We start from the raw sequence: 13,155 nt of genomic DNA, 5'->3' as shown, positions 1-13,155 counted from the left end.
AGTAGGTTGGAGAGCGCATCCCCCTGCTTCAGTCCATCCATCATTACAAACGCGGCTGATGTCTCGCCAGCTATCCGCACGCACGATTTTGATACCTCCAGTGTCATACGACTCAGCTTTATTAGTTTTGTAAGGAAACCGTGTTCCAGCATGATCTGCCACAGCTCGTTTCTTTTCACTGAGTCGTATGCCGCCCTGAAGTCCACAAGCAGATGGTGAGTCGGTAAGTTGTACTCCCGGAACTTATCGAGGATCTGTCGCAGGGTGAATATTTGATCCGTCGTGGAACGCCCTTGTCGAAAACCAGCCTGGTATTCGCCAACAAAGGATTCCGTTAACGGTCTTAATCTGAAGAACAGGATACGGGAGAGCACTTTATATACGGAGTTGAGCAACGTTATCCCTCGATAGTTGCCACAATCCAATCGATGGCCCTTCTTATAGATAGGGCATATAAGGCCTTCCAACCAGTCGTTCGGCATTTGTTCGTCCGCCCTGATTCTTAGTACCATCTGGTGGATCGCATAGTACAACCGCTCGCTTCCCGCTTTTAGAAGTTCGGCCGGGATACCGTCCTTCCCAGCGGCCTTGCCGCTTTCCAGCTCACTAATCGCCTTTTTCACCTCCTCCTGTGTTGGTGGCTCCACAGCTTGTTCGTCACTCATAATCGTCATCTTGTTCCTGCTCTGCTCATCCGGCTCCTCACCGTTCAATAGCGCCTGAAAATGCTCCTTCCACCTGGCTGCAACCGTCGGTTTATCAGTAAGCAGGTTGCCGTCCTTGTCATTACACATGACCGGCACAGGGAAATTCCTGCTTCTGACTCTGTTGACAGTTCTATAGAATCTCCGCACGTCGTTTTGGGCATAGCTGTCCTCTGCGCTGGCGAGCACCTGCTCCTCGTACTCGCGCTTCTTCCGACGGTGGGTTCTATTTTCGGCATCTCTTGCCACCCTGTACCTCTCTCTGTTCTGACGCGTAGCCGCAGTGAGCATGCGGCTCCTGGCACGGTTCTTTTCATCTGTCGCTCTCTGGCACTCGGCATCGAACCAGCCGTTAGGCTGTCTTCCACGCGTCGTACCTACCACCTCTCTCGCAGTCGTTTCGATGGCGCCGTGAATACTGCTCCACAGCCCATTTATGTCTTCCACTCCTTCCTCCTGCCGTTCTGCGATTCGTTGATCCAGCTCTCTGGCGTATTCTGCTGCAACGCCATCAATTTTCAACCGCTTAATGTTGAAACACGTCGTCCTCTCTGTGCGAGATTTCAGCACGTTCGACAACCGTGCGCGGATCTTACAAACGACGAGATAATGGTCAGAGTCAATTTTTGGTCCCCGAAAAGACCTAACATCAGTAACATCCGAAAAGTGCCGACCGTCAATCAGTACGTGATCGATCTGGGAGCAGGCTTCTCCATTTGGATGCCTCCAGGTATGTTCCCGAATATTCAAACGTGGAAAATAGAAGCTACATATGGCCATTCTTCTGGCCGCGGCAAAGTTTATCAGCCTCAGGCCGTTTTCATTGGTTGACGAGTGGAGGCTATGCCTTCCAATGACCGAACGGAAGAATTTCTCCCTCCCAACCTGTGCGTTTGCGTCTCCGATGACGACTTTTACGTCATGTTTTGGGCACTCGTCATAGATTCGCTCAAGCTTGTCATAGAACTCATCTTAGACTTCATCGGATTTGTCGTTTGTCGGTGCGTAGGTGTTGATTAAACTGTAGTTGAAGAATTTGCCCTTAATCCTCAACACGCATATACGGTCATCTACGGGCCTCCACTGGATGACTCTTGTTTTCTGATTTCCCAGCACTACGAAACCGACGCCCCGTTCCGCTGATTTGCTGCTACTATAGTAGAAGTGGTTCTTGAAAGAAGTGCGTGCAATAGGGTCTACTGCACGGAATTCCCTCTCTCCGGAATTTGGCCACCGAACCTCCTGAATCGCTGCGATTTCGACTCCCTGCCGCTGTAGTTCTCGAGCAAGCTATCCAGCCCGCGCCGGTTCATTGAGAGATCGGACGTTCCAAGTACCCAATTTCCAAACGTTTACCTCATTTTTTTCCGTGTTCGTAGCCTAGGTCTTTGCCGATTGATCCGATCCGTTTCGTTCTATCTATGTTGAGAAATATTATTACAAGATCAATGATATGAATGATTTCCAAATGTTCGCACTCAACGTGCGTAAATCACATCTCTAGAAAAAATGTCAAAATACGTTTGAGGAAAAAAACGTCTTGGTGGCGACACTCGTTTGACATGTTTGTTCAAGAATGTATTGAGACAGCGAGCCCTGATAGCGTCATAGGAAGAAGAACACGATTATCGCAGTGGCAAGTGGTTCTACCATGACCATTTCGAAGCCTGCTTCCGATATTGAACAGCGGTATGCTGTTCTTAGGCTTCACGCAAAACCGTATCCACTCCTTGCGCACTTTTGGATCTTTTGGTAATTGACATAAGTGATGATCCAAGTCGAATCTCTTACTACATCCGTATTTGTACGCTTTTCTTTATTTTGAGTGTTCACTTGTAAATATTTCAGATTACAAAAAGGGATATAAACTCGATTGTAGTAACCCAACAAGCAATTTTGTTGATTTACAGCTTAATAAGCTATTATTCAGTGGATTTCGGTTGAACTATAGTTTAACAAGCCATTATCCAACAAAATTTTTTGTTGGGAATTATCGAGGCATAACCCTCCTCAATTCCGCTTATAAAATTCTCTCCCGTATTCTGTTCCAGTGACTGAGGTCGTTGCAAGAAGCCATTATTGGAAAATACCAATGCGGTTTTCGAGCGGGACGATCTACAACGGACCAGATGTTCACCTTGAGACAAATTCGACAAGTTTCGAGAACACAACTTGCAGACACACATCTAGACTTCAAGGCGGCGTACGATACAGTGTGAAACACAGCTAGCTGTGGCAAAAAAATGCTTGAACATGATTTTCCAACAAAACTAATTGAACTGTTATGTGGGACGCTTGACGGTTTCACATCAAGCGTCAGGACAGCGGGCGAATTTTCGGACGCGTTTGTGACGTTAGATGGTTTGAATCAAGATTACGGGCTCTCGAGCTTGCTGTTCAACATAGCTTTAGAAGGCGCATTACGAAGGGCAGGTGGGCTTCGCGGACGACATTGATATTATTAATGTTAACCGTAGAGCTGTCGAGAAGGGCTTTACGGCTTTCAGAAAGGAAGCTAAAAGAATTGGACTCACCATAAACACTGCGTGGTAGTTTTGCGGGTGTTGGTGCTGCAGTGGAGATGGATGGGGATATAGTCGGACTTCCGACTTCCGAACTTTCTTCCGACTTTACAAACTGTCACAACACCGCAGGCAACACTGGAACCGTCTTGGATGTCGTTTGACATTTATGCTAAACGTTTGATGGACAGGGAAGATAGGCAAAGATAAGTAACCAGAGAGAAAAAGCAATAGATTATTTATAGTAAAAACATGGAGGATAGGAAGTAAATAAATTGCCATTACAAATGCATAGTAGAAGTTTGGAAAAATAAAGTGGAAAATAATAATTATTCAAATCGAGTTAGCTACGAGAGTCAAGAAAATCGTGACAGGTGTTACAAAACTGCTCCTGAAAACTTGTGGAAAATTGTGAGTAAAAATCGACCTGAAGAAACAGTTATTTAGTGTAAATTCGAAAATTAATTTGATTGATCCCATAGATACAGCGTCCGTCGGTATTTCCTGAAATCAAAATTAACAGATACTTACCCTGGAAGTTTCGTTCGTCCTGTAGTAGGTAGCTGAAATAAATAGGAAATAAGAGAAAATATTCGATCGGTGTAGAGTAGCTCACCACAAATTGGTCCAAAGCACAAATAACATTTGCGATAGAAAAACAGATAAGCCGTAGATAGGGAAGCAGGCGTGTAAACGGCTAAGGTGAATCCACTTCTTGTAAGTTTTATGTAACTTAATATTTGAACTTAGGCTAATAATCAAAATAAAATTGCAGTTTGAGCATTGCCGAAAATCAATCGGTTGCTACAAAAATTTCGTTCAAATCCGAACACAAACACGTAGAACAACTGCGTGTTCACACAACATGGACTGCGGGAATGATTTCAATGTATTTGTTTTTGTAAGTCGAACTGACAGTGCAGTTGCGGCTGAGATGGTTGCAGTGTTGCGAGAACAACAAAAATAAACATCGGAAGTGAGCTTGACTGCCAGTTTATTAGCGACGTTTTGATAATTTTTATTCAAATGCACAATACGTTCGAAGTGGCCGACGAATTTGTTTATCTTGGTACTCTCGTGACATGTGAGCCGCAATGTGAAGAGACGGATTGCGACCGCGAATAGGGCTTATTACGAATTGCGTTGCCAGCTTAGGTCCCATAACCTACAGATCCGAACGAAATTTGCGCTATATAGGACTCTGATCCTCCCGGTGGCGCTCTATGAGCATTAATGGTGGACGTGGAAGAGGCCGATCGACGAGCGCCTGGGGTCTTCGAGCGTAGAATCCTGCGATCAATATTCGGAGGCAAACTAGAAGATGGGGTGTGGCGCAGGTACATGAATCACGAGATGTACGAAGTATACAAACACGCTGATATTGTCAAGCTGATAAAACACGGCATGTTACCTCGCAGCACGAATGGCGAATGAGCGAATGGCAAAGATAATAACACAGACAGACGTCCAAGCAAGAACAACATTGATCAAAATTTCCGTGTAAATTTTCAAAGTAAATGGCGTTATAAATCACTTGTATACTAGCGCCGCCTGGTGACCTTATCGCTACAATACATTTTTTTTCGCTGGTGCACCAGGCTGGCGGTACTGGTAGCGCTATCTGGTTACGGATTGCTACTACAAAAAACTTTACACAAGTTTGGAACTCAGCTTGGACGTCTGTCTGCGATAATAATTAGCAAAGAACCGTATGGACCAACGTCAACGGGGACAGCGCCCTCGCACGTGCTGAATGTGTTCTGTCGACGAGGATGCCCGAGCAGTGGGTGTAAGAGGAGACTGGAGAGGAGCAGTCCAAGACCGAGTTTTGTGGAGGCTTATTCTAGATTCGGCATAGGATCTTAACGATCTGTCGCCATAAAAGTAAGTAAGTATTGTTCCACGCCCTTTCCGTAGATCAGGCACATAGTACCCTGCATCCACTCCTCCAAATCCTGGTTATAACTCAGTGTAGCGTTTTAGTTAGTGCTTAACCACCGTGTTTCAACAGCTCGCTAGGGAGCTGACCAAGTCCAGCTGCTTTGTTGTTTTTCAGCCGGCCGATCTCCTCTTTAACCTCCTGGAGTTAAGGGGGTTGGTCGTCCTCAGCTATATCGCCGTTGAGGCACATACATAAGACATACGTAACACTGGAGTTTTTTTTCCGGTACACGTTGCCCCAAAGCACTCCGTAACTCGTCCTGTCAAACTGCTCGATTAATAATGAACGAAATGAATTTTTTTTCTCGGCTTTACCGAGCCCCAAAGAAAATCCCATAAGGAACTGTCAAAAAGTTATTTACAAAATCAATGCAGCATTTTTCGTGTAGGAACGAGACAAATGCAGGGCTGCGCAGGTACACCACAGAGAACAGACATTCACGTTCATATAAAAAAATTTGAAAATCGTGTAAAAATTTGAATCCAAATACATTAATCCACTAACGACATCTGTCTTGTGGTGCCCCAGTTGCACTGCATAAATATCGCTGTATCGATATTTTATCGATATCTGTGCTTGATTTTAAAGTGACACGAGCGCCATATAGCGGGAGCATTACCACTTACTGTTAAATGACGGTTGCAAGTTTTTACACATCTTTTGAAAATAAGATGAACGTCTGTTCTCTGTGGGTACACTGCCTTCAAAAACGACTCAAACAGTGATTTCTTCAGAGGTTGGTACCATTCGAGTAGTTCATTTTGTACCAACTTTTTTGGAAGATTTCTTCCTGAATGTTACGTATGCCTTATGTATGTGGTACTATCTTCAAAGTTGAATAATGAATTTTAAAGCCCTCCCGAAAAAAAAAGTAGGAGGGTGGTATTCAAGACACGACCGCATGACGTTGACTACCGTATTCTTAAAAAAAAAAATATTCCATTGAAGCAAATAGTAGAGGGAATTGCAACGCTTCTTTTACAAAACTTCTGTAACAAAATTTCGAGGCTCCAAAAGGTACCAGTTTCCGATTATTCTCGTCCAGAATTCATGCCATTTTAGTATTTTGCAGTAGCCATTTATTACTAACAGCCACCAGCATAACGGGTGAAACCGGCACAAGATGACCGGTACTATTTTGTCTTCCCTCCTTTCAGCTGCTAACACCTAGCGCTGTCGTGAAATTAACATTACATAAACATGCATTTTTGCAAGGTTTTTTTTCCGCTAGCAACAGCAATTGTAAAACATAAAATTCAACTAACCGCTTCTATTATAAAACTGCGAGGCACCAAAAGGTGCCAGTTGCCGATTTCTTGTTTACTGGTTTCCGTCCAGAATTCCAGCCATTTTAGTACTTTGCAGTAGCCACCAGCATCACGGGTCAAACCGGCACGAGATGACCGTTACTATTTTGTTTTTCCTCCTCTTAGCTGCTAACACCGAGCGTCCGTATGTATCCGGTACGGTTTAGTAGTGAAACTGATGGGGTGAAATGTTCGAACGATACGTTTTATACCAAGGCTTCGTCAGATAAATAGAAAGAGGGATGGGCTACATAGATGATGGAATGGTAAAGACAAATGTTTCTTGAAAGCTGCGCCGGCCGCTGTCATAATATTAACACCAACACAAACATGCATTTTTGCAAGGTTTTTTCCGCTAGCAGCAGCATTTGGTAAAACAGAAAATTCAATTTGCCGCTTCTGTACCAAAATTTCGAGGCACCAAAAGGTGCCAGTTGCCGATTATAGTTTCCTGGTTAGTCCGTCCAGAATTCCAGCCATTTAAGTGTTTTGCAGTAGCCATTTACTACTAAAGCCACCAGCATTACGGGTGAAACCGGCACGAGATGACCGGTACTATTTTGTATTTCCTCCTTTCAGCTGCTATCACCTAGCGTCCGCATGTCACTGGTGCGGTTTTGGAATCAGAATGATGGGGCGCCGGCCGCTGTCGTAAAATTAACACCAACAAAAAGATGCATATTTGCAAGGTTTTTTCCGCTAGCAGCAGCATAAATATCGGAAACAGAAAGTGACAACAACAATAACAACAAAGTCAGATCGATTGTATCCGTTAGTGTCGACTGTGCTTGGGAAGAGAGGTAGTGATTGGCTGCGCGGTATGATTTAGACAATCGATATTAATTACCAATTTTTCAATAGTGTATCTCAAACAATAGTTTGTTTTTGTTACATAAATTTAACCGTAAAAGAATTTCTGATCGATTGATGCCAAAACCTCGAAAACCTGATTATAGATGGCTGCAAAATAAGCGCTCAAAACCTGACCACTTTTCTCTGGTTTTCCCTGGTTGAATTACTAGATTTTTAAATTCAGGGGCCTAACTTCGATATAGACGTTAGTCAACGTCAAAAAAAATACGATGTATACCACCGACCAGTGCTGATAAAAGTCATTTTCAAATTACAGCCAATCATTTTCAATTCCAATGATCGCAGCACTCTTTCAGATACACTAGATTTTCGTCCTAGTAACGTGCTGTTATACTCAGATGAAATAGATCGCGCGCATCGTTCACGGTTACGGAATAAAATTTGACGACAAATCCTACCAAATGATCTTCACTTCAAAGCGAAAAAGAAAAACAAACAGTCCACTCAGCCAAAATGAACCTCACCGAAACACTTTTTCACTGACACTGACCGATGCCTTGACAATCTTCGTTAACTGATAAACTGATTTTGTTGTCTTGCTTTCATCGCATGAAATATAATGAGGTGTTTTGACAGTTCACTTCCATGCAAAAAGCGGGAAGGGAGAACTCTGAAAGGATTGTAAAAAATAACGTTTATGGATGCTTTTTTCACTTTCACTCAAGAGTGTCAACAAATATCAACCCTGCCACTGACAATAATTTTACCATCAAAGATATTGTCAGTGACTTCTAAATGTTAGGAACAATGCCTGAAAAAATGCTGTTAAGATACATAACATCTTGTTCGGTTGGCTCGGATTTTGACAGTTCGTTTGGCTTACAACATTCTCTCTGCTTTGAAATATTTGTTCCTCTGACAACTATTTATACGCATTAAGGTACCCGGATTTTATTTACTTTGATGAGAAATGTCATCTATTTTGTTGATAAATTCGTCGTGTTTTTATTACTTGTCTGCTAAAGGTGTTGAAAACGTTAAAAAGTACATCAATCTGATTTGTAATTTGCTTAGTAAATCTTTCTGTATATGATTCTCAACAATCCGCATGATGAGCAGTGAAACGGAGCTCTCTATTTTAAACGTCGTACCGAATGATAATACTTGCTGGCTCTGCCATTCTGCGAGTCGGCCTCTATCAGCACTTTTCTCTTCGAACGATTCATCTAAACTATACAGACAACAAATTTTCGCTTGTTTGGATATTGTGGTAAGTTTTGATTATCGTTTGGTCATCAAAAACCATTAAGCAACAATTCTTTTCAATAGGCCGTTTATGATAGAGACGCAAATAGGGCGATATGCACTGACTGCTGTGATAAATTAGGATCGTTTAGTTGGTTTAGTCACCAAGGAAAAAGTAATGATTTATTTCTGAGGCAGTTACCGCAGGAATGTTTCCGTGCTGGTGAGGAGTACTGCCGATTATGCCTAAGTACTAACGGACATCTGCAGGTCGTATTTCCGTTAGGCGCAGAAGTTGACAGTGATCTTTGTGCCATTATTAAGGAATGCATAGGAGTTGAGGTGAATTACTACCGAGATTTAGGGGCACAAATATGTAATCTCTGTCGCTCTCAACTGCTATCTTTTGCTACTTACAAGCAAATATGTAAGCAGTTACATAGTAAATCGCGCGATAGTCTTTCTGACAATGAAAAACAATGGAAAAATAACGAAATACTTGATGGTTCGGCATCACAAAATAAACGCAAGCAAAGTAATCTAATAGAGGTGAATGCTAAGAGACAAAAACTTGATGCACTGGGAAGCAAACCTTTGGAAAGTAGTCAGAAAACCGATCGTAAAATGATTTTTCGTATGCTTTGGACTGCTGATGATGAGAGAAACTTTGAGGTTATTAAGGAGAAAAAGGGAAGAGCAAAAGTATATGTGGCTGGCTTCACGTTCAACTTTGTTAATGTGAAAAATGATGGTTCTAGTTTATGGTACTGTGAGATGAAACAACTGGTCAAATGCAAGTAAGTGGTATGCGTTTTTGCTCGATAACAGAAAAACACTGATGCTTTTGAGTCACTTCGGCTTACTTATGTTCAGATTTCTATGAATCTCAAAAAATAATTCCCAGATCACACAGTAGTTAGGTTAAATCAACGGGATTCATCTTATTGGTTAAGCTATCACTTTTCTCTCGTTCATTTTCCGTGATTTACTACCTTGTTTATTTCAATTACTTTCTCATGAGATGTAGGTTGTGGTTGATCCTAACAGATTGCTCGGACAGATAATATGTTTTTTAAATTACATGCAATAGTTACCGAACAAATCTCTGTTTAATACAACTTTTTTTTTCCGTGCAGAAATGCTGTGACGATCAGTGCCGATGGAAAAATTGCTATTTTCGATCCTAAATTGAAACACACGCATGGATCTGAGATTCCACGACTTTTGAAATGCCCCCCTGGCAAAGGTTGTCTACTCAAAGAGGATGGAAGAGTGGAATCCTTTTGGTTACTACACGGTGTTGTAAACGGAAGAGACCATGAGCGGCATCTTTTCTATCATAATAATAGATATATTCTAAGAAACTTCAATCTTGATAACGACACTTCCATCTGGTCATGTCGGGCTAAAGGTTGCCGAATGACTGTCGAGGTTTCCGGTGTTTTCAAAAAGATTTATCAAATTCAAGGGTTTCATAGCCATCCAGATGTATCATCTCGTGAAATTGAAGATGCGTTAAAAGCAAACAAAGTTAAATCAAACTCAGAGGATGTGATAACTCCATTTCGTGAGAATAAAGCTCAGGACTGGCAGAATAAAAATACAAAGATTATAACCAAGTTGGCAATCCCTCAAATCTACACTATATTAGCAGAGGAAGACTCGGATCGCAATTTCGCGGTTTGTGGAGCAAGAGGAAATAGATACAAAATTCTTTATCTTGGGTACTATTATAAATACTATTTAAGAGCACCAGGCGGATTTACATATTGGAAGTGCATATGGGAGAATATACACAACTGCATGGCGATGATTGCCATTTCTAACGATGGCAAGCGAGCTACCAAGTATGGTCAAATTGAACACAATCATCCTACAAAATATGCTCCCATATTTGATTACGACCTTAAACAATACTCAGTCAGGAAGGTTCCCTGTGATACTTTGGATCACATGTTGCTTCTTTCCCGCGATTGTATTTATTTTCGCAGCAGATCCCTACTGTATCGTCATAACATCTACAACCTTCAACTTATCATCAACGATGTGGAAACTAGATGGTCTTGTGTAAAAGTAGACCTTCAGAGGAAGCAATGTCCTGCGCAGTTGATCATTCACGGACAGTTCGAGACATTTCTGCAGAAGGGTGAACATTGTCATTCTCCATTCACAGGAAAAGAAATCAAATGCGTTAAGCAAGGCAATCAGCTAGAGCTATCTGCTCTGAACAATGATAAGAAATTGTCAACTGAAAATACGGAAGACACATCAAGTTCGGGAATTTCGGAAAATTTACTGAGCATGTTGAAAAAGCAGCTGTTTTCCTATCCTGTTGGTAGAGGCATTATGTGGGATTCGTTTGAACAGAGGCACCATCCGTTTTTCTTACTAACAGACAATACTAAAACAAGAGATAATCCGAATAAGGTGTTTTATAAACATTATCGATACTCATTTGCATCGATTGACGAGTACGGAACTAGTCAGTGGATTTGCTGTCAACTTCTAGATACAAATACGATACAGGGCACATGTACGGCTCATTTGATAATTGAGGGTGTATTCCAGCGCGTATCGTTCAAAGGGATTCATAATCACGAAAGAATTCCTGAACCTATTGTAGAGTTTTTGTGCAGTGGCGCGGAATAGAATTGTGGTATCTGTTCGTTTGTATGTATTTGTTTTATCGATCAATTCCAAAAGAAAAACAGAATATTTTAATAAAATTGACGGTATAAATTATTCACATGAAAAGAAAGCTTGAAGGTATAAACGTGGAGGACACTTTCTGCAGAGAAAACAATTCTAAGGAAAACTTCAAAACTATCGTTATTAGCCTGACAAACTCTTACAAGTTGATCGCAAAATTCAACATAAAGAAAACAACTGAAACTATTGGTTTTTTCTGCGGTCATTTTATATTCTACCTTTATCATTTACCATATTTTGTGGTAAAGCCGGAAAATAAACCACTGTGAACAATTTGATGGAATCGTAAGATTTCACTATTTATGACGGAACATTTTTCGCATTAAATAATTAGTTTTCACTAGAAAATCAATGTGATTTCATTTTCTCAACTACGACACAACACCTTTCAATCATTCTAACATAGACCCAAAAACTCACGTGGTAATAGAATCAGACTTAGAGTGTGTGTGATTCAATATGTGATTCTAGTGTACGCAAACCACATTAGTAACGTGCCTTTTAATATTATTTGAATAAAAAGCTGAAACAATAAAATAGTTCAACCAATGCTGTACGTAAACTTGCAAAATCCTACCTGTAGGGATATCCTTGCGCCTTCGATCGGAAGATCGAAAGAATTAGCGAGAAAAACACGGCCACCAACACCAACCCGACGATAGCCGTGATTTTCCCCTTTCTTGCATCGGTTTGCCAGCCTGATTCCGTTAGCAATACCATACCGACAACGATCATCGCATCTGTGAATGATAATCCAATAAGTTTACTTCTTCGAAGTATAAAACAAACTCATCAACTACCATGGAATAACTTTTGTTCAACCTATCGTTGAAAATGACATGAAATTATGTGACTAGCATGATTTTATACTTACTCAAAAACATAACGATATACGTTTCAATCACCAACTGTCCTTGCGACGACCCATGAATATACGCTATACCTCCGTTTTGGCTTTTGTGGACAAACGGCGGGCTTCTGATGTGATTCCACATCTGACCGGACACCATAGCAAGGCAAAATATGACTGCCAAAAATCCCCACATTTGCTTGTTATACAAAAAGTCCAGGTTATTCCTGCGCAGATATAGGAAACTACCGACAAACGCTGTCAGCATGAGAATAGCCACGGTAGCTGAATAATTCGGTGGACGGAAGATTCTAATTTGGATATCAGTTCGTTCCTGAATCCACTTGCCAATAACTTCTGCAGAAACACCCACTCGCTGAATGTCCATTGTATCTGCGGGTTTTGGTTTGCCTTTAGCCGGGAAATGAATAAATACCGGAGCTGTGTTCAAGCGAAGCATTTGAAAAACGTCCGAGCCCTCATCGAAATCAACCATGGCGAAGAAAAGCTTATTAGAGTAAGTTTGTGAGTAACGGTAAGAATTGGCAACTATCGTATATTCGTCGTGTGCATGCCGGCAAATCACACACTGCCGGGCCGGTGCCATCGCGGTGAACATGATGACGACCGAGTAATTCCGAGGAACCGATTTTACGAAATCTCGAAAACGATTTCCGTTGAAACGCATTACCGGTCTTTTTGCATTCATTTCCAGTAGTTGCTGCACTTTTTCTGAGAGTGGCTGAGCCTAAAATTGAAGAATTTTGACATTTAATGAATGGTAAAATTTTGGTAGACGTGGAAGATGGCTTCAACAAACGCAAATATTTCTACACAAAATTATACACTTACCCCTCGACTTTTTCCTTGACTTTGGACATGGTGGAACAGACACAACGAGATTGCAATCAGAATTGCAATTTTTATCAGAATTCTCATCTTACTTATTGATTATTTTTTCGAGCAATCTTATTTTTCGGTACAGCTCGCAGACGATAGTTCATCGCCAAAACAGGAACAGCAGAACAGAACAGTTACTGTTTAGATTTGACGTTTACAGTGA

General features: G+C 41.5%; 2 protein-coding genes across 2 annotated transcripts; one reads left to right on the top strand and one right to left on the bottom strand.

The window, feature by feature from the left end:
- Window positions 1-8,268: 8,268 nt before the first annotated feature.
- On the top strand, window positions 8,269-11,259 carry LOC129731339 (uncharacterized). Its single transcript, XM_055691239.1, has 3 exons — window positions 8,269-8,558; window positions 8,618-9,330; window positions 9,670-11,259. The coding sequence occupies exons 1-3, from the start codon at window positions 8,397-8,399 to the stop codon at window positions 11,180-11,182; spliced, it is 2,388 nt and encodes a 795-aa protein (XP_055547214.1). The 5' UTR covers window positions 8,269-8,396; the 3' UTR covers window positions 11,183-11,259.
- Window positions 11,260-11,426: 167 nt separating this feature from the next.
- Window positions 11,427-13,155, bottom strand: LOC129731340 (tumor suppressor candidate 3). Its single transcript, XM_055691240.1, has 4 exons — window positions 12,945-13,155; window positions 12,117-12,840; window positions 11,820-11,982; window positions 11,427-11,765 (listed from the first exon to the last, which is right to left on the bottom strand). Exons 1-4 carry the CDS (start codon window positions 13,029-13,031, stop codon window positions 11,750-11,752), a joined length of 990 nt encoding a protein of 329 aa, XP_055547215.1. The 5' UTR covers window positions 13,032-13,155; the 3' UTR covers window positions 11,427-11,749.

Source organism: Wyeomyia smithii, chromosome 3, assembly GCF_029784165.1.
Source record: "Wyeomyia smithii strain HCP4-BCI-WySm-NY-G18 chromosome 3, ASM2978416v1, whole genome shotgun sequence".
Lineage (NCBI taxonomy): Eukaryota > Metazoa > Arthropoda > Insecta > Diptera > Culicidae > Wyeomyia > Wyeomyia smithii.
Note: the sequence above shows the minus strand (reverse complement) of the source record. Positions and strands in the feature narration are given on the sequence as shown.